Here is a 17,875-nt window from a genome sequence, read left to right on the forward strand (position 1 = left end):
TTTAGGGTTCTTCAATCTCCCTATGGTTTTCGAGAATTCCGGACGGATCTTCTCAACGAGCAGCCTGCGATTCGGGACGCATTTGCGCGCAAGAACAAGGTATGGGATCGCCAATGCCATGCATCTTCTCTCTTTGTTTCTTCGGCAGCATGATATTAAGAAGAATCCAGCGTTCCGGGCTCTATGTTTTTCCTCTACTTTTTTCTTCGTCGAACTTCCCGAATCCGGGGAGCCAATCACGAGCGATGATTGTCTCAAGGTTTTCATTCGGTATGTTTTTCGTCTACCTTGTGAAAAAGGTCTTGATAATCTTGTCCAGGTTGTAGTCTCACAATGGAGGACTAATTGATCTCAACGAGCTTTTGCTTCTCGAAGGAGAGACGAACTTCACGGGAGCCAATCACTCAAGGTATCGAAAAAAGGAAAATACAGGACAGGAAAGAGTCGCTGGATCACATATGTTTTCATTCTGCTCGTCTTTTTTTTCATTGATTTGTTTCCAATTGATGGGTTTGATTTTGCAGACTCGTTCAAGAAATGGTCCCATGACAGTATTGATCACACAAAAGCTTTTGAAGCCTTACAGCGGATCTTTAACGTATCCAGGTCCATGGATTTGTTCTGGTTGAAGACGTAGAACGCGCTCTATTGTGGCTCGAGTGATCGATGCTTTGGGAACATGGGATGCTCTCACTTGTTTCTTTCGAACTCAAGTTCTAGCAATGCGGAAGAAATCTAAAAAGCTTTTCAAAAGTAACGAGCATTCGCTTTATATCAGTATCAACGGTGTTCATTTTGGAATCAAGGAGCTAGCAAAGATGGTGCAAACAGAAAGATAGACTTCAAATGAAAAGCCCCCTGATTTTCATGACAACTCCAGGTTTTGGTCCTGTAATCGAAAAATACCTTACGAAACACAGACGAAACCAATACGGTGTCTTTGTAAGAACAGGCTCCAAGGCAGGAGTCGCCAATAAACCATGGTTCATACCTTCCCTCTTCAACAAAACTCATTGAGGCAGGATCCAACCTCATCAGCACCAATTCGAATAATCTTGGTCTTCCAATGTCAAATGTGAGGAAATGTGAGGTTGATGACACCGGAAAGGGACCTCGAAACCAACGCCATTCTTTAATCTCAAATGCCGCCATCCATTCCATGGATCAGCTCATGTCTTCCAGGTTGAGGCACCACACCCCCCAATGCCCCCGCTGCGACACAACTTTGTTCCAAACCAAGGGAGGAAACTCCAGCGATTGGGAAGAGGTTTGCTACTCCACATCCCTGATCTTGAATCATATATGTTAATGTCATATGAATATCTTACACATAGCCAGTAATGTTGCATAGATGACTGTGTAACTGTAACACATGCACAAGGATTGGGTTCGAATCTTTCAAGCCTAGGCAGTTTTGGGAGCGCCTTTAGAGCTGGTGAGCGGATTGATAACAATGAAGTCACAGCTCCTCTTTCCAAAGAGTAGTCCGCCATAAGCACTGATAACCCTTATATTCTGCTCTAAGAGTATGGGAACCCAATCCTTGTGTCCTTCTCCGGCAACAAATGGATTGCATATATAGACGACTCCTACATCATTCTGAGTGACACCCAAAACACGAGGAGGGCAGCATATTTCTTGGCTCCTGGTATTCTATATGGACTTTTGCAAAGCTTGGTGAATCTATTAGATCTCTCCAGTGTTTACACACTGCTCATGCAAAACATCTTCAACAATCATATATATACCTTTAACCCTACCTTCCATGGTTATTAAGGCATTTGCCCTTTAAAAAAGGCCCCAAAAGGATTTTAAACATCATTGAAATTTTGTTTACTTTAGATTCCTCCATGCTCTATAAAAGATCCCTTTTCAAACTTTCGAATATTCTTTCTACAGCAATCCCGCCTTTTTCCTTCAAGCTTTCTCCTTTTCTTTGGCGGCCTTCTTGTCGCGCTCCTTCAATTCATGCTGGACCCAGTTCAGCATAAACACGTATGGATCTGCGCGTATCGATCAATAGCGCTGAGAATTATCCCGAAGACTGGGCAGGAATGGGGAGGAATTGGATGAAATTCGATGGGAAAATCTTACCGGCGGGCTGGGAAGTAAACATACAAGTGAGGAATTGGAACATCATCGTGTGCACATCGGATCTACAGGTGTAATCTTCCATCGCCGCGCGCCGTGGGTTCTTACGCTTCTCGTCTTCCATCGCGAGAGAGAACCGAAATGCCTTCCCTAATTTGGACGGTGGAGATAAGGAGCTGAATGGACGGCCTACGATGAGCGGCATTGTTTTGTATAGCTCCAGATGTAGGGCTGGAGACTGAGTTGGATCACCGCGATGTTCTCTCGGCGATCTCGAGAATTCAAGTCTGGCGAGTCGAGATTCTCCACCGGATCGGACAGCGATGTCAAGATCGATGACAGCACAATCCGAGCTGTGGAGACCTCTCTCCGCGAGGCGCTCACCCTCAATAACGAGGTATGGCATTTCTTTCCTGCTCGCCGCATCGATCGATCGGACAATTAGGAAGCGAGAGCTTTGCTGGGAAGAATCGAGTTCCAGAAGGAGGATTTCCAGTCGGCTTTGCATATCCTGGAAGGGATCCAAGTCGACAATATATTTCCTCGCGTGAAGTTCTTGGTCCCGGCCAAGAACAAGCACAAGCGAGGGAAAATTCGCAGTGAGATCGTCAAACACCAGCGTCGCAGCGATGTTCCACAGCCGCTAACACTACAATCGGCAATCCTTCTTCTGGAAGGAGTCTACCTCAAAGTGATGTCTCTGGAACACCTTGGTCGATCATCAGGTATGAAAATTCTATAGCCACTTTCGTTTTCTATCCTTTCTATGGACACTCTTGATGCTGTGTTCACAGGTTTTACGTTGCTTATTTCCTTGCAGACGCTGCTGAAGTGTGCAACTTCTTGGTCGAAAGTTTTGATGCAACGTTTCCTCACGGCCTTCCTGATCATCTAGCCGGCACGAAGATCCAAGAGTTTTACAACAAGGTCTTGGAGTTCTTGCCCGAGTTTTTCAAGCGAGAGGGACACTATGCCGACGCTGTGGTGTCGTATAGAAAAGCTCTACGCAGCCACTGGGAGCCCGGCTCGAAAACTCTGTGCTCCTTGCAACTTGGCTTGGCCGTGTTACTCTTATACGGTGGTTTCGAAGCGCCACCTTGCCCGAGTGGTGTCTACGAAGGAGACTTTGTTCCAAGCAACAGTGTGGAAGAGGCCATCTTGTTGCTGATAGATGCTGCGACGAAATCCATGGTCGCTAGGACGCCGAGGTGCCTGGAAGTTATGGAGCATCTCTGCTTTGCTCTAGCGACGTGCGGGCATTTCGAAGCATTGGCACAGCAGTACGAGAGTGTGGTTCCGGGGATTTATAGCAGAACAGAAAGGTGGTTTAGCCTTGCGCTATGCTACATGGCCGCCAGAGATAACAAGGAGGCTTTGAATCTACTTCGGAAAGCTCTCGGGGAAGTGGAGAGGCCCAACGACGTTTCTTCTCTACTGCATGCGGCATCAATCTGCTCGGGGAGTGCGAGGCTTGCTCCAGAGGGAGTGAAGTATAGCCAGAAGGCGATAGACAACGCTAAAGGTGAAATGGAGTACTTGAAAGGCAAAGCTTGGCAGGTTCTCGGGATCGTTTTGAGCGTCAAGGCCAGAGCTGCTGCGTCAAATGCTGAGAGGTCTGCGATCACCAAGGAGGCTCTTTCAGCTTGGCACGAGGCTTCCAAGCTGGAGCGTGTTGATGCCAAGACGCTCTTCCACTTCGGCCTGGTTCACGCAGAAGAAGGAAATCTCAGGGTGGCCATGAAGAGCGCGAAGAAGTTTCTTGAAGTAAGCTGTGCGTCGGCAACAGGATGGAGGTTCCTCGCTCTCGTGCTGTCTGCGCAGCAGAGGTTTCGCGAGTCGGAGCTTGTGATTGATGCCGGCTTGGAAGAGGTGAACTCCTGGGAGCAAGGGGAGCTGTGGCTCACGAAGGCGAAGTTACAGGTTGCTCAAGGCAAACACCTCGATGCACTGGAAACTTACAAGCTACTCTTGGCACTCTCGGCTGAGAAGAAGGTGACCTCTTATTCGATCTAAGTTTATGGCAGAACTAAGCGAGCTATTGTATCCATTACAGACGAGCATCCCCGAGCTGACCGTGTGGCGAGAGATGGCCGATGCCTGCATAGCTTTGTCTCAGTGGAACGATGCAAAAAATTGTTTGGAAAAGGCCAAGTGTTTGGACGTGGCTTGCGCGGGTACTTGGCATGGATACGGTAAGCACCTAATCGAGAAACTCCATTGATATAAACTCGCGGTTTTTTCTTTTCGAACCAGGTTTGTTCTTCATGGCTCAAAGCAAGAGCGACGAGGCACTAGCAGCATTCGACACTGCTCTCACTTGCGACCCGGAGTACGTAGAGAGCAAAGTCCAGATTGGAGCTGTGCTAAGCGGCTATGGTGGAAAGTCCCTTCCGGTGGCCAGGAGCTTCCTCAATGACGCTCTCCGGCTTGAGCCCAGGAATCCATCGGCGTGGTTCCATCTCGGGGCCGTGCACGAGATGGAAGGCCGGATGGAGCAAGCCGCCGAGTGCTTCCACACAGCTTACATCCTCGACCAGTCTCTCCCGGTGGAGAGCTTTGGAACTCTCCTGGAGATCAAGAGGGGACAATAGAGCGCTCAAACTTTTCAGGCTTTGCAACTCTCCTGGAGACCGAGAGGGGGCGATAGAACTCTCTCTGGATCAAACAATTCAAAGAACAGTGGAGAGCTTTGCAACTCTCCTGGAGATCAAGAGGGGACGATAGAGCGCTCAAACGATTCAAATTATAAAAAGGAATAAAATGGCGGTGTCGAGACTTCGAATATTCCAACACGTGGCGTGTCCTTATTGGTTGGGGATCCTCCCATTGCAGTTGGCAAAATCCCACGCTAGGGCCAGTGCCGGCGCTGGAAATGGCCTCGCGGAGTTGCGCTCCAGGGATGGATTCCTCGCGAATGATCGCTGTTTCCTTGCGAAATATCGCCGATCGATGAGATTCTAGGGGCGACCGCGGGATGGGGACGCTCTCCAACGAAGATCTTGCGCGATACATAGCTCCTTGCGGCGGCGGCGGCGGCGGCACCGAGCGCGAGGTGGAGGTGAGCGCCGAGAACAATGTGAGTGCTAGCTCGGAGGTTCCAGTCGGGCTGGAGCTGGACGACTCGGAGCTCCTCTTCATCGAGGAGCTAGCTGGGAACAGGGATTACTTCGACTCGGATGAATTCTTCCGGCTGGAATACGGCTCCAGCAAGTCGTGCATCGATGTCGAGGGCCGGAATTTCAAGGATATCGATCAGATCGAGCCGGAGGACCTGGATTTTGCGTGGAAGGGCGGGAGGGATGATAGCTGCTTGGAGGACAAGGATAGGCAGCCGGCAGGAACTTCCAAGGACTCCATTCCCAGAGTTCCATTCTACAAGATGTACGCTTTTGCTGATCCTCTCGACTATCTTCTCATGGCGATTGGAACACTGGGAGCTGTGGTGCATGGGCTTGCGGTGCCCGTGTATTTCTACTTCTTTGGGAGGCTTGTGGACGCTTTCGGGGAGAACTACGCGAATCCATCCAGTATGGCATCCGAGGTTTCAACTGTAAGTGGTCTTTTTCGATCCAACCTTTTTTTTTTCGTGGTGTTTGATCTTTTGTCTTCCCAGTACTCCTTGTATTTGCTCTACTTGGCGCTGGTTGTTCTAGGCGCAGCTTGGCTTGGTAAGTCTAGACAGTGCAGATTTGAGAATTTCTATGCTTCGTTTTGTATTTGTAGAGGTTTCGTGCTGGATGCACTCTGGTGAGCGTCAATCTGCCAAGATACGCATCAAGTACCTCAAGTCGATCCTCGTTCAAGATGTGGGATTTTTTGACACGGATATGTGTGTTGGCGAGATTGTGAACCAGATATCAAGTGATATACTCATCATTCAAGATGCCATCAGTGAGAAGGTTGGTCTTTATTTATTTTTTCTTACACTCTTGAGCTTACGACGCAATGTTTCCAGGCTGGCAACCTTATTCACTTTCTAGCGAGATTTATAGGAGGTTTAGTTGCAGGTTTTGTGGCAGTATGGCAACTTGCACTTATTACAGTTGCTGTGGTTCCTGCAATTGCTCTTGCTGGAGGTAAAATCTATCTAAGCTGGCTTTTAGAATCTTAACTATGTTCTATAAGCAGGTGCCTATGCAGTTTCACTTATCAACACTGCTGCAAAGAGCCAGAAAGCTAATGAAGAAGCTGGAAAGATTGCAGAACAGGTATGACAACATGAATCAAGTCTAAAAGCCTCTAATTTAAGAACTTTCGCGTCCATAGGGGCTGAAAGGGCTTACAGGTCGATGGCTTGCCAGGTCATTGCTCAAGTGAGGACTGTTTATTCTTTTGGAGGAGAAGCAAGGGCCGCGAAGGCTTATTCAGACGCCTTGCAGCCAACCTTGAGGCTTGGGAAGCGAGCAGGCCTTGTTAAGGGCCTTGGAATTGGAGTAACTTACGGGCTTGTTTTATGTGCCTGGGCTTTGCTGCTATGGTACGCCGGGGTTCTTATTCGGCATGGAATGTCTGATGCTGGAAAGGCTTTTACGACTATTCTCAACATAGTTGTTAGTGGCTTGTAAGTAATGCTTAATTTCCTCGTAACGTTTTTTCTCACTGAAATTTGGCAGTTCTCTCGGACAAGCGTTCTCGAACTTTCCTGCCCTTGCGGAAGGTCGGGCAGCAGCTTCCAACATAATACAAATGGTGAAAAGAAGGCCGGCCATGCTTCATAATCAAGGAGGACGACTTGAAGAAGTTTATGGGGACATTGAGCTGCGAAATATTTGCTTTAGCTATCCTTCCCGACCAGAATCTTTGGTTCTAAAAGACTTTTCTTTGATGGTGCCTGCTGGAAAGACAATTGCGATTATCGGTAGCAGTGGCTCTGGCAAAAGTACCGTGGTTTCTCTCATCGAACGTTTCTATGATCCGCTTTCCGGTACAGTACATATATTTATCGTATTGTGTTGCGAGCTGAAATTTGAAATGATTTGTTTAAGGTGACGTTCTTTTGGATGGAACAAACATAAAATATTTGGAGCTTCAGTGGTTGAGAAAACAGATTGGTCTTGTAAGTCAGGAGCCGATATTGTTTGCAACCACTATTCGAGAAAATCTGCTCTACAGCAAAGAAGATGCAACCATGGAGGAGTTAATAGAAGTCTCTAAAGCTTCAAACGCACACGAATTTATTGATCTCTTTCCTGACGGCTACGAAACTCAGGTTGGTCACTTGGATTTCCTACACGCAAGGGACTGAACTTGTTTACAGGTTGGTGAGCGAGGTGTGCAACTTTCTGGCGGAGAAAAACAAAGGGTGGCACTGGCAAGAGCGATGCTCAAGAATCCAAAAATACTTCTTCTGGATGAGGCTACAAGTGCACTGGATACAGGTTCGCAGCAGCTGGTTCAGGATGCGCTTGATCGATTTAGAGTCGGCCGAACAACGGTGGTGATCGCTCACCAGCTTTCAACTATCAGGCATGCAAATAGTATCGCGGTTGTTCATCACGGAAGAATCGTTGAAATGGGAACGCATGAAGAGCTATTAGCTAAAGGGGAGAAAGGTGCTTATGCCGCGCTCTCAAAGCTGCAGGATACTGGTCTGTTCCTAGTTCAAATGGCCGAAAACATGGCTACTATTGCTACGAGAAACTCTGGGTAAGGACGTCCGTATTCAGTTTTTCAAAAAGGACTTGGTTTGTATGCAGACTATCGGACGAGTTTTCTTCCGAAGAAAGCTGTTTTGACCTGGACCTTAGCGCAAATCAGGCTGTTGAAGAACCGGAAGGGCCACGTCCGCCCAGACCCTCGATCTGGAGGCTAATGCAACTCAACAAACCGGAATGGCCATATGCTTTACTCGGTACTATTGGAGCAATCATATCAGGATGCGAGTTTCCGTTGTTTGCCTTGGCCATCACGCAAGTTTTGATTACGTTCTACAGTCCTGACAAGGAATTCCTCAAGAAAGAAGTCAGCAAGTTCTCGCTCATATTAACCGGCTCCACCATCTGTGTTGTTTTCAGCCACATGCTCCAGCACTATTCGTTTGGAGCCATGGGTGAAAGTCTGACGAAGCGAGTGCGAGAAATGATGTTCCTAGGTACTTAAAACTCACTCTCATCTATGGCTGGTAATGGAAGGTAAGATTGAGTTTAACAGTGCATTTTATTCATTCTCTTGTCACAGTGGACTAACTTTTGACATTTCAGGTATTCTCAACAATGAAATATCCTGGTTTGACGAGGAAGATAACAGATGTGGACTAGTAGCTTCTCGCCTGGCATCTGATGCGACAATGGTCCGAGTCGTTATCGCTGACCGCATGTCCACTATTGTTCAAAATCTCGCCTTGATGTTCGTGGCTTTCTTCATTGCATACGTTCTGGAATGGCGCGTGGCTGTTGTCATTACAGCGACGTTCCCACTGTTGCTCATAGCGTTGGTTGGCGAGGTACGAAGCTCCTGAATTTTGACGCATAGCTATGTATCTATATTCACACGTATCTCTTGACTTACAGCAAATGTTTTTAAAAGGCTTCAGTGGAGACCTCTCAAAAGCATACTCGAGAGCCAGTACGGTGGCGAGCGAGGCCGTCGGAAACATTCGCACAGTTGCTGCCTTTTGCTCCGAAAAGAAAGTCATCGATTCTTTCGTTCGAGAGCTCCAGGTACCGAAGCGGAAGGTCTTCCTCAGAGGTCATGTAGCGGGTGTTTGCTACGGCATCTCTCAGTTCTTCCTTTACACCTCGTACGCGCTGGGATTGTGGTACAGCTCCGTGCTGATCAAGAAAGGCGTGACAGGTTTTGCGAACGCCATCAAGACGTTCATGGTAATTATAATCACTGCATTCGGGGTTGCCGAGACTCTGGCCACAGCTCCAGATTTGATCAAAGGCAGCCAGGCATTATACGCAGTTTTCGAGATCATGGATCGTAAGGGCCAGATAAATCCAAACGCGCGAGCCATGGAGATCGGCAACGTGAAAGGCGACGTAGACTTTAGGCACGTCGAGTTCAGCTATCCAGCCCGCAAAGACGTGGTTATTTTCCGCGACTTGAGCTTGAGGATCAGAGCCGGAAAGAGTTTGGCCTTGGTTGGAGCTAGCGGCTCAGGCAAGAGCTCCGTGGTGTCTCTCATCCAGAGGTTTTACGACCCGGTATCCGGCTACATCATGATAGACGGCAAGAACATCAGGAGCCTCAACCTTCAGTCTCTTCGCAGGCACATCGGCTTAGTCCAGCAGGAGCCGGCTCTCTTTTCATGCAGCATTTACGAGAACATCCTCTATGGCAAAGAGGGAGCCTCCGAGGCCGAGATCGTGCAGGCAGCAAAGACGGCCAATGCTCACGGCTTTATCAGCAGCTTACCAAACGGCTACCAGACGCAAGTCGGCGAGCGAGGCGTCCAGCTCTCGGGTGGCCAGAAGCAGCGAGTCGCCATTGCTCGAGCGGTTCTCAAGTGTCCCGCGATCCTCCTCCTGGACGAGGCGACGAGTGCGCTGGATGCACACTCCGAGAAGCAGGTCCAGGAGGCGCTGGACCGAGTGATGCGAGGCAGGACGACGCTCATCGTCGCGCACCGATTCTCGGCCATCCGGAACGCGGACATCATCGCGGTCGTGCAGGACGGCACGGTGGTGGAACAAGGCAGCCCCAAGGAGCTCCTCAGCAACAGGAACAGTGCTTACTTCCAGCTCGTCAAACTCCATGCCCGCCACCGCACGAGCAAGCTGGAAATCTTGTAAATCAAAACTCTGGTACGTCCCCTCGCTCTCTTTCTCTCTTTTTCTAACGCTACTTTTGTAGCACCTCGTCGTTCACATTGGCTTGCATTTCATTTTGATATGAAGAGGAGAATCATCGCGAATCAATCAGACAAAGCCGAAAGAAGGTATGGAGTTTTTGCTCCTCATCTATCTCAGAGAAGTTGGATTCTTACGAACGAAACTACGCAGAGTTTGGAGAGCATTCTATCAAAGTTTTTAACTTCTTTTGGGCAAAACGAAAGCTTGTGCTCCTATTTTAGAAGGTATGTCTTTGCGATTTTCATGTTTTGAGGAGCCGGAAGTTTGTCTACTGAGCTTGAGACATCTGGCCTCACCGGATTCCAACTTCCAAGCTCGCGCAAACTCCCTGTGACCCGCTACTCGTGTTTCTCGCGCGGCCCATCCAACTCTCCAGCTATATAAGACCGACGCGACGAGCCGGAGCTTCTATCCATCGAAAGCCCATCCGCACAGAAGAAGCTCCTCCACAGCTCTTTCCAGAGTTCTAAACCATGGAGAAATCCATGGCCGCGACGTGCATCGCGCTCCTTCTGCTGGCCACCATCGCCCTCTACTGCGACGCCGCCGGCCCCCCGGCCCCCGCCAGTGACACTCTCTTCACCAACAAGCAGCTCCGCTCCAACGAGGAGCTGCGATCCAACAACAGCTTCTTCGTCTTCAAGGTCCAGAGCGATTGCAACATGGTGCTGACGCGGGTCTCGGATTCCAGCGTGCTGTGGTCGTCCGGGACGGGCGGAAAGGCGGCCGGGTGCTGGGTGACGATGCAAGGCGATGGGAATTTGGTGCTCTACTCCAACCAGAACAACGCCGTGTGGATGAGCAAGACGGCGCGCAAGGAGGATCTCTACACGCTGATGGTGCAGGACGATGGGAATGCCGTGATCTACACCGCCTCCCACGTCGCGATTTGGTCCACCAGTTACGATTGATTGATCTGATTGAGTCGATGGTTGCTTCTTTTCTACTGAAATAAACTATATGCCAATTTGTTCCATGATCTTTCAATATCTTTCTTGCTTTGCTTTGCTTCTTTCCTAATGAAATAAACTACCGTAAAAGATATTTCTTGTGATCATGTAAAAAGATAAGATCCCAACTTTGTATGAACTTTACCACACCAAAAGCCTGAAATACAAGAATGTTGACAAAAAGAGTCTTATTTCCAAACGCTCCCCGCGATGGGAGGTTTGGGGACAGAGATGTGTTTCTCCGGAACAGGGAGATCGAGATGCATGGCAAGAATGGAGATTTGGCTGCGGCAGTAGAGGTCTTTGAAGCTCTAGCTTCTCGGAGGGATGTTTACTCGTGGGTGTTTATGCTGGTTGCGTTTACTCGGAACTGCCGGTTGATGCAGGCAAGCCGTTGTTTTGAATCCATGCCTCAAAAGAATCTTGTTGCGTGGAATGTGATGTTGTCAGCATATGCCAAAACGGGGCATCTGCTGCAAGCGCAAGCGCTCTTTTGCGAGATGCCTTTCTGGGATTTGGTGTCTTGGGATTCAATGCTTTTGGCGTTTTGTCGTGCGGGTTTGCTAGATGGTGCGAGAGGATTTTTTGCGAGAATGCCAGAGTGGGACTGCGTTGCGTGGAATCTGTTGCTGAATGCGTATGCCCAACTTGGGCATATAGGTGAAGCTGCATTTTTCTTCAGTGGTATGCCGGAACGAAGCTTGGTTTCGTGCACGGCAATGGTTCATGCTTATGTCCAAAACGGGGACTTAGAAAGTTCCAAGTTTGCGTTTGATTCCTCTCGTGAACACGACCTTGTGTTGTGCTCTACAATGATCTCGGCGTTGTCTTCCAAAGGAGACCTAGCAGGAGCAAAAGGGGTGTTTGACTCCATGAAAGAGAGGGATGTGGTCGCATATACCGCACTGCTTACGGCATATTCGCATTCTGGGGATCTCCTCAAGGCCCAGGAGACCTTTGACGCCATGAAAGAGCACAATGTAGCTGCATGGAATGCCTTGCTTGCGGCATATGCCCGGAACGGGAATCTTCCGGGAGCCAGAAGAATCTTCGACAAGATGCCCCACAGGGATCTCCAGTCCTGGGTGTCTATGCTTTCGTTTTACTCTCAAGCCGGTGAGATAGAAAACGCAAAGCTCGTGTTTGATTCCATGCAAAGCTGGGACCAAATCTCCTGCAACTCGATGCTCGCGGCATATGCCAAGTATGGGGATATTCGAGATGCCGAGAATCTCTACTGCTCGATTCCCACCCACGATACCGCCACCTTGAACTCCATGCTCGCGGCCTACTTGCACAGGGGCTGCTTCCCAGAGGTCAAGAGGCTCTTTAACACCGCCCAAGAGAGGAATCTTATCACCTGGAACATAGCTCTGGGGGCATATTCCAGCACTGGGAATCTTGCCCGGGCCGGGACCATTTTCAGTCGCATGCCGTACCACGACATGGCCGCGTGGAATGCCATGGTGGCGGCATATGCACGGAACGGTCCGTACAAGAAAATGCTTGAATTCTTCCATTTGTTGAACCTGATGGGTGAAGTTCCAGGCGAGCTCGTGTTTGCCCTCTTGTTTCTGGCATCAAGTCATGCAGGAGCAATCATTGATCAATCAGGATGGAGCACTCTTTTGGGAGATTTCGGTGTCAATCTAACCAAGCAGCATTTCTCGTGTGTGATTGATCTTCTTGGGCGATGTGGATACTCAAAAGATGCCAGGGATCTGGTTGCAAATATGCCATATGAGCCTGAGGTGTTGGATCAAGCTTGTTTGATCAGTAGCTCACCTCACTTAAAAGTATAAAGTATTATTTCTTATAGCTATAAAATTTTGTAATTTTATATAGTGAGTGCATGGAAATTAGACCTCGCAATATTAATATTTTATATTAAATTATCATTTAATTTGTAAAGAATCCAACAGTGTAATAGCACCAAAATCTCAACAGCATATTATGCCATGCCCACACCAGCTACCAAAAATTAGATGTCAAGCTCTACCAGAAATTTAGTATTTGCTTAAATAAATAATTATAGCTACTCATTTTTAAACGCAGTTTAAAAATATGATAAAAATTAGAGTAACTAAATTTTAACCTAATAATTCTCTGAAATGGGAAATTAAAGACTGGAAAAGGAAATATATGCTAGAATAAGGGGGTTTAAAGTTACATGCGGAGGGCCATGTTTTAGGGCTTAGGGTGCCCAAAGATTTCTTCCTTCTTCTTGATCGCGGACGTGGATCGATCGCGAGCTCTTCCAGCGATGGCAAGGGATCATCACCACCAGCAGCACGGGCAGCAGCAGCTCGAGGTCCTCTCGGCGCTGGACAAGGCCAAGACGCAATGGTACCACTTCACCGCCATCGTGATCGCGGGCATGGGCTTCTTCACGGATGCTTACGATCTCTTTTGCATCTCCACCGTCACCAAGCTCCTGGGGAGGATCTACTACTACGATCCAGCTTCTGGCAAGCCCGGATCGCTCCCCCCAAACGTCTCGGCGGCCGTGAATGGAGTGGCGCTGTGCGGGACGCTCGCCGGGCAGCTCTTCTTCGGCTGGCTGGGCGATCGATTCGGGCGCAAGAAGGTCTATGGCATGACGCTCATGCTCATGGTCATGGCCTCGGTAGCCTCGGGGCTCTCTTTCGGCCACACTGCCAAGAGCGTGATGACCACGCTGTGCTTCTTTCGATTCTGGCTTGGATTTGGCATCGGTGGCGACTATCCTCTCTCGGCCACGATCATGTCCGAGTATGCCAACACCAAGACTCGCGGAGGATTCATCGCGGCGGTGTTTGCCATGCAAGGATTCGGGATCCTCGCCGGTGGCGCGGTGGCGATCTTCGTGGCGCTGGGATTCAAGACGGCGTATCCTCGCGAAGCGTTTGAGCTCGATCCGGCTGGATCCACTCCACCAGAGGCGGACTTCGTGTGGAGGATCATCTTCATGCTTGGAGCTCTCCCGGCGGCGCTCACGTACTACTGGCGGATGAAGATGCCCGAGACCGCGCGCTACACCGCGCTGGTGGAGGGGAACCTCAAGCAGGCGACGCAGGACATGAGCAAAGTTCTCGCGGTGGAGATCACGGAGGAGAACTCCGCCGCCAAGGCCGCCGCGATCCAGAGCCAGCACAAGAACAAGTACACGCTCTTCTCGGCGGAGTTTCTTCGCCGCCATGGCTTGCATCTCCTCGGCACCACCTCCACTTGGTTCCTCCTCGACGTCGCCTTCTACAGCCAGAACCTCTTCCAAAAGGACGTTTTCACCGCGGTGGGATGGCTCCCAAGCGCCAAGAAGATGAGCGCGCTGGACGAAGTCTACCGGATCTCGCGAGCGCAGTGCCTGATCGCGCTGTGCTCCACGGTGCCGGGTTACTGGTTCACGGTGTTCCTCATCGACCGGATCGGGCGATTCACCATCCAGCTCATGGGCTTCTTCTTCATGACGGCTTTCATGCTCGGGCTGGCCATCCCTTACAACGCTCTCCGCGATGGCAGCCATATGACGTTCATCGTGCTCTACTCGCTTACGTTCTTCTTCGCCAACTTTGGGCCGAATTCCACCACCTTCATCGTCCCCGCGGAGGTGTTCCCGGCGCGGTTTCGATCGACTTGTCACGGGATCTCGGCGGCGGCTGGGAAGGCCGGGGCGATTGTTGGAGCTTTCGGGTTCCTCTATGCCGCGCAGAGCCCGGACAGGGAGAAGACCGATGCCGGGTACCCGACTGGAGTGGGGATCCGGACGGCGCTGCTCATGCTCGCGGTTTGCAATGGTCTGGGCTTCTTCTTCACGCTGCTTGTTCCGGAGACTAAAGGGCGGTCGCTGGAGGAGATCTCTGGCGAGAATGGTGGCGAGGGTGGTGATCATCCCAGGCCGATCCTGCCAGTGTAAGTCCCCCCTTTTTCGTTTTCGCTTTTTTGAAAGATCTGGAGCTCTCTCCCCTTCTCGGTTCTAGTTTCGGCCTCTCTCGGGCGAGAGTTTGAGCTCTTGCTCTTCGTTTCGAATAAAAAAGAAAAGACAAAAGAAAAGTATTCTAGTTCGAAGGTTTCTTCCAGAGTGTCTCTTTCTTCCAAGTTCTTCCCAGTTTCTTACAAGTGTTTTTACTCTTTCTTCCAATATTCTTACTCTCAAAGTTCTTCCAAGTGTCTTACACTTGCTTCCAAGTTGTCTTACTTCCAAGTTATTCCAATTCAAGACAACCTCAACATAACTAACAAAGCTCCACTATGTCCATTCTCCTTACGTGATTCTTACGAAATATGACAAGATTATTATCCTGTAGCTCTTGACAAAACTTTAGCTTCGAATAGTGTGATCATCATATTTTCGAGCACCACAAACCTTGTGCCGCACACATCTTTTACTCGTCGTTTTTCTATTCGCTCTATGATTTAAAAAGAGGATCCATTAGCCTCAACTTTTCATCACAGTTGTCTAGAACGCACGATGTTGTTGACTTTACCTTTTATTAGTGTATAATAATATTTTATAATCAAATGAGACGCGGCGAGGCGCCAGGAAAATATTACACGAATAAATTAAAGTAAAAAGGTGGCGATAAAGAGAATAATCTTATAGAAGATATGACAACTTTTAGCCTAGTGGCTCACGGAAATTGCAAGGTTCTCAAATTATAAATGTCAACATTGACGTGATCATCATATCCTCAAGCACCGCTTGCACCAAACTTGTCATGGAGAAGATATTTTTTGCCCCCATTCTTGATTTCTTTAATGTTTTCTATGATTCTTTAGCAGGATTCACTTCCACTTGATTACAACTTTTCATCGCAGTTTTCTAGAATGCACGACCAAACTTTAATTATCTTCTATTTCACTGTAGATGACAATATACAATATAATATAATATAATGACAATTTATCGATACGAAATCTAATATTCTTTCACTATAGGTGACAATATAATGATAAGGTTTAGCATGAAAAATCAAATGTTCTCTCTTGTGGTAAGAGCATGCTTATTGACAAGAAACACTGAAGATATACAAGTATATATGTGCTCAACTTGGCTTGTAAGAAAAACTTCCTTCCTCGCTTGCTTCTCTCAGCGATGATCATGAACTTAGACTTGCTGGATCGATGGAGGAGTAGTCGCGGGGGCAGCAACCATCTCCTCCTCGTTCTCCCCGGACAAGTCCTCGAGCGATCGCCCCTTGGTCTCTGGAACCAAGAACGTAAAGATGAGCCCGAGAGCGTTGCATCCTCCGAGCAACAGCAAAGCCGTCCTGATCCCCACTCCCGGCGGATACCCGGCCTCGGTATCGGCCTTGTGAGTGCTCTGCGACGCGTAGAGGAACCCGAAAGATCCAACGATGGCTCCGGCCTTTCCAGCCGCGGCCGAGATCCCGTGACAAGTCGATCGCAGCCGGGCCGGGAAGAGCTCCGCGGGGACGATGAAAGTGGTGGCGTTTGGCCCGAAGTTTGCGAAGAAGAAGGTGAGCGAGTAGAGCACGATGAACGTCATATGGTGGCCGCCGCAGTAGCCATCCGGGCACTTGTCCCCGCGGAGATTGTTGTAAGGGATGGCGAGCGCGAACATGAACACCGTCATGAAGAAGAAGCCCATGAGTTGGATGGTGAAGCGTCCCATCCTGTCGATGAGAGCCACCGTGAACCAGTACCCGGGAACCGTGGAGCACAGCGCGATCAGTGTCTGCGCTCGCGAGATCTTGTAGACTTCGTCCAGCGCGCTCATCGTCTTGCCGTTCTTGAGCCATCCCACCGCGGTGAAAACGTCCTTCTGGAAGAGGTTCTGGCTGTAGAAGGCGATGTCGAGGAAGAACCATGTCGTCGTGGTTCCCAGGAGCTGGAGGCCATGTCGCCTCGCAAACGCTCGCGTGAAGAGGCCATACTTGTTGGTGGCGCCTTGGATCTTGGCAGCCTCGGCCCCGACTTCCACCTCGAGAACTTTGCTCATGTCCTTAGCAGCCTGCTTGAGGTTCCCTTCCACCAGCGCGGTGTAGCGAGCGGTCTCGGGCATCTTCATCCGCGAGTAAAACGTCGCGGCGGCGGGGAGAGCCCCGAACATGAAGATGAGCCGCCACACGTAGTCCGCCTCGGGTGGCGTCGACGCTACCGGATTCACGGAGAAGATTGGCGCCGGGAAGGCCTTTCGAAAAGCCGCGGCGACGATGAGTGACACTGTTCCACCCGCGAGAATGCCCAGTCCTTGCATGGCAAACACCGCCGCGATGAAAGATCCCCGGGTCTTGGTGTTGGCATACTCGGACATGATCGTGGCTGAGAGAGGATAGTCGCCACCGATGCCAAATCCAAGCCAGAACCGGAAGAAGCACAGCGTGGTCATCACCGACTTGGCAGTGTGGCCGAAGGAGAGCCCCGAGGCGATCGAGCAGATGACCATGAGCAGCAGCGTGATCCCATAGACTTTCTTTCGTCCCATCTTGTCACCGAGCCAGCCGAAGAAGAGCTGGCCGGCGAGCGTCCCGCAGAAGGCCACACCGTTCACGGCCGCCGCTACGTTTGGAGGGAGCGATCCGGGCTTCCCAGAGGCTGGATTGAAGTAGTAGATCCTTCCGAGGAGCTTGGTGACGGTGGAGATGCAAAAGAGATCGTAGGCGTCGGTGAAGAAGCCCATCCCCGCGATGAGAATGGCCGTGAAGTGGTACCACTGCGTCTTTGCCTTGTCCAAGGCGGACAGCACCTCGAGCGCCATCGCGTGATCCTTCTCTCCTCCAAGAGATTTGGATGATCCTAGCGCTCGATAACACGAGCTTTCGCGATCGATTCCCTGTCCAAAGCAAGCAACAGTGAGATTTCTCTAAGAGAATCATCTCTCTCGGCTTGATCCAAAGCATGCGAATATGGTGAGAAGGACGGGGATGGAATGCATGCTCGCCAGGAATGCCAAGAAAGCTTTGCTCGAATAGAAAATTCCAAAGAAACCAGGCTCAAACAATGAACAAGGCAGCAAATCCTCGCGCAGGAGCCACGCACGGCATCCGTGAGGGAATGTGGATGAAAGAAACTTGCCTGGATCGATCGATCGCTCGATCT

General features: G+C 49.8%; 6 protein-coding genes and 1 long non-coding RNA gene across 7 annotated transcripts; 6 read left to right on the plus strand and 1 right to left on the minus strand.

Moving 5' to 3' along the window:
• The first annotated feature begins 15 nt into the window (after nt 1–15).
• On the plus strand, nt 16–772 carry LOC112341714. Its single transcript, XR_002990653.1, has 3 exons — nt 16–270; nt 320–409; nt 525–772. It is a non-coding gene; the product is annotated as an uncharacterized LOC112341714 (long non-coding RNA).
• A 1,557-nt stretch (nt 773–2,329) lies between these two features.
• LOC9662233 (protein NPG1) lies at nt 2,330–4,883 on the plus strand. Its single transcript, XM_002962522.2, has 5 exons — nt 2,330–2,488; nt 2,537–2,816; nt 2,912–4,083; nt 4,145–4,283; nt 4,345–4,883. Exons 1-5 carry the CDS (start codon nt 2,348–2,350, stop codon nt 4,680–4,682), a joined length of 2,070 nt encoding a protein of 689 aa, XP_002962568.1. The 5' UTR covers nt 2,330–2,347; the 3' UTR covers nt 4,683–4,883.
• Nucleotides 4,884–5,065: 182 nt separating this feature from the next.
• Nucleotides 5,066–9,827, plus strand: LOC9661167 (ABC transporter B family member 19). The gene is made up of 12 exons (XM_024660702.1): nt 5,066–5,641; nt 5,705–5,759; nt 5,815–5,990; nt 6,047–6,167; nt 6,220–6,299; nt 6,393–6,652; nt 6,705–7,015; nt 7,077–7,300; nt 7,349–7,737; nt 7,770–8,182; nt 8,292–8,533; nt 8,601–9,827. The coding sequence occupies exons 1-12, from the start codon at nt 5,066–5,068 to the stop codon at nt 9,825–9,827; spliced, it is 4,074 nt and encodes a 1,357-aa protein (XP_024516470.1).
• A 533-nt stretch (nt 9,828–10,360) lies between these two features.
• LOC9661168 (mannose-specific lectin) lies at nt 10,361–10,798 on the plus strand. Its single transcript, XM_002962524.2, has one exon. It carries the CDS (start codon nt 10,361–10,363, stop codon nt 10,796–10,798), a length of 438 nt encoding a protein of 145 aa, XP_002962570.2.
• Nucleotides 10,799–11,007: 209 nt separating this feature from the next.
• On the plus strand, nt 11,008–12,639 carry LOC112341133 (pentatricopeptide repeat-containing protein At4g02750-like). Its single transcript, XM_024660717.1, has one exon. The coding sequence runs from the start codon at nt 11,008–11,010 to the stop codon at nt 12,637–12,639; it is 1,632 nt and encodes a 543-aa protein (XP_024516485.1).
• Nucleotides 12,640–13,056: 417 nt separating this feature from the next.
• On the plus strand, nt 13,057–15,111 carry LOC9661169 (probable inorganic phosphate transporter 1-3). Its single transcript, XM_002962525.2, has one exon. It carries the CDS (start codon nt 13,101–13,103, stop codon nt 14,727–14,729), a length of 1,629 nt encoding a protein of 542 aa, XP_002962571.1. The 5' UTR covers nt 13,057–13,100; the 3' UTR covers nt 14,730–15,111.
• Nucleotides 15,112–15,780: 669 nt separating this feature from the next.
• On the minus strand, nt 15,781–17,869 carry LOC9661170 (inorganic phosphate transporter 1-1). Its single transcript, XM_002962922.2, has 2 exons — nt 17,852–17,869; nt 15,781–17,609 (listed from the first exon to the last, which is right to left on the minus strand). The coding sequence occupies exon 2, from the start codon at nt 17,532–17,534 to the stop codon at nt 15,921–15,923; it is 1,614 nt and encodes a 537-aa protein (XP_002962968.1). The 5' UTR covers nt 17,535–17,609; nt 17,852–17,869; the 3' UTR covers nt 15,781–15,920.
• Nucleotides 17,870–17,875: the final 6 nt, after the last annotated feature.

Source organism: Selaginella moellendorffii, unplaced genomic scaffold (assembly GCF_000143415.4).
Source record: "Selaginella moellendorffii unplaced genomic scaffold, v1.0 SELMOscaffold_2, whole genome shotgun sequence".
Taxonomy (NCBI): Eukaryota; Viridiplantae; Streptophyta; class Lycopodiopsida; order Selaginellales; family Selaginellaceae; genus Selaginella; species Selaginella moellendorffii.

What these genes read in the sequence shown, in the direction of transcription:
- LOC9662233 (XM_002962522.2), top strand. Translation starts at nt 2,348, where the DNA reads ATGTTCTCTCGGCGATCTCGAGAATTCAAGTCTGGCGAGTCGAGATTC. An exon ending in ACACCTTGGTCGATCATCAG is followed by an intron (nt 2,817 to 2,911) that starts GTATGAAAATTC and finishes ATTTCCTTGCAG; the next exon opens with ACGCTGCTGAAGTGTGCAAC. An exon ending in CACTCTCGGCTGAGAAGAAG is followed by an intron (nt 4,084 to 4,144) that starts GTGACCTCTTAT and finishes TATCCATTACAG; the next exon opens with ACGAGCATCCCCGAGCTGAC.
- LOC9661170 (XM_002962922.2), bottom strand. Translation starts at nt 17,534, where the DNA reads ATGGCGCTCGAGGTGCTGTCCGCCTTGGACAAGGCAAAGACGCAGTGG.
- LOC9661169 (XM_002962525.2), top strand. Translation starts at nt 13,101, where the DNA reads ATGGCAAGGGATCATCACCACCAGCAGCACGGGCAGCAGCAGCTCGAG.
- LOC9661168 (XM_002962524.2), top strand. Translation starts at nt 10,361, where the DNA reads ATGGAGAAATCCATGGCCGCGACGTGCATCGCGCTCCTTCTGCTGGCC.
- LOC9661167 (XM_024660702.1), top strand. Translation starts at nt 5,066, where the DNA reads ATGGGGACGCTCTCCAACGAAGATCTTGCGCGATACATAGCTCCTTGC. An exon ending in AACATAGTTGTTAGTGGCTT is followed by an intron (nt 6,653 to 6,704) that starts GTAAGTAATGCT and finishes GAAATTTGGCAG; the next exon opens with TTCTCTCGGACAAGCGTTCT. An exon ending in ATTGCTACGAGAAACTCTGG is followed by an intron (nt 7,738 to 7,769) that starts GTAAGGACGTCC and finishes TTTTTCAAAAAG; the next exon opens with GACTTGGTTTGTATGCAGAC.
- LOC112341133 (XM_024660717.1), top strand. Translation starts at nt 11,008, where the DNA reads ATGTTGACAAAAAGAGTCTTATTTCCAAACGCTCCCCGCGATGGGAGG.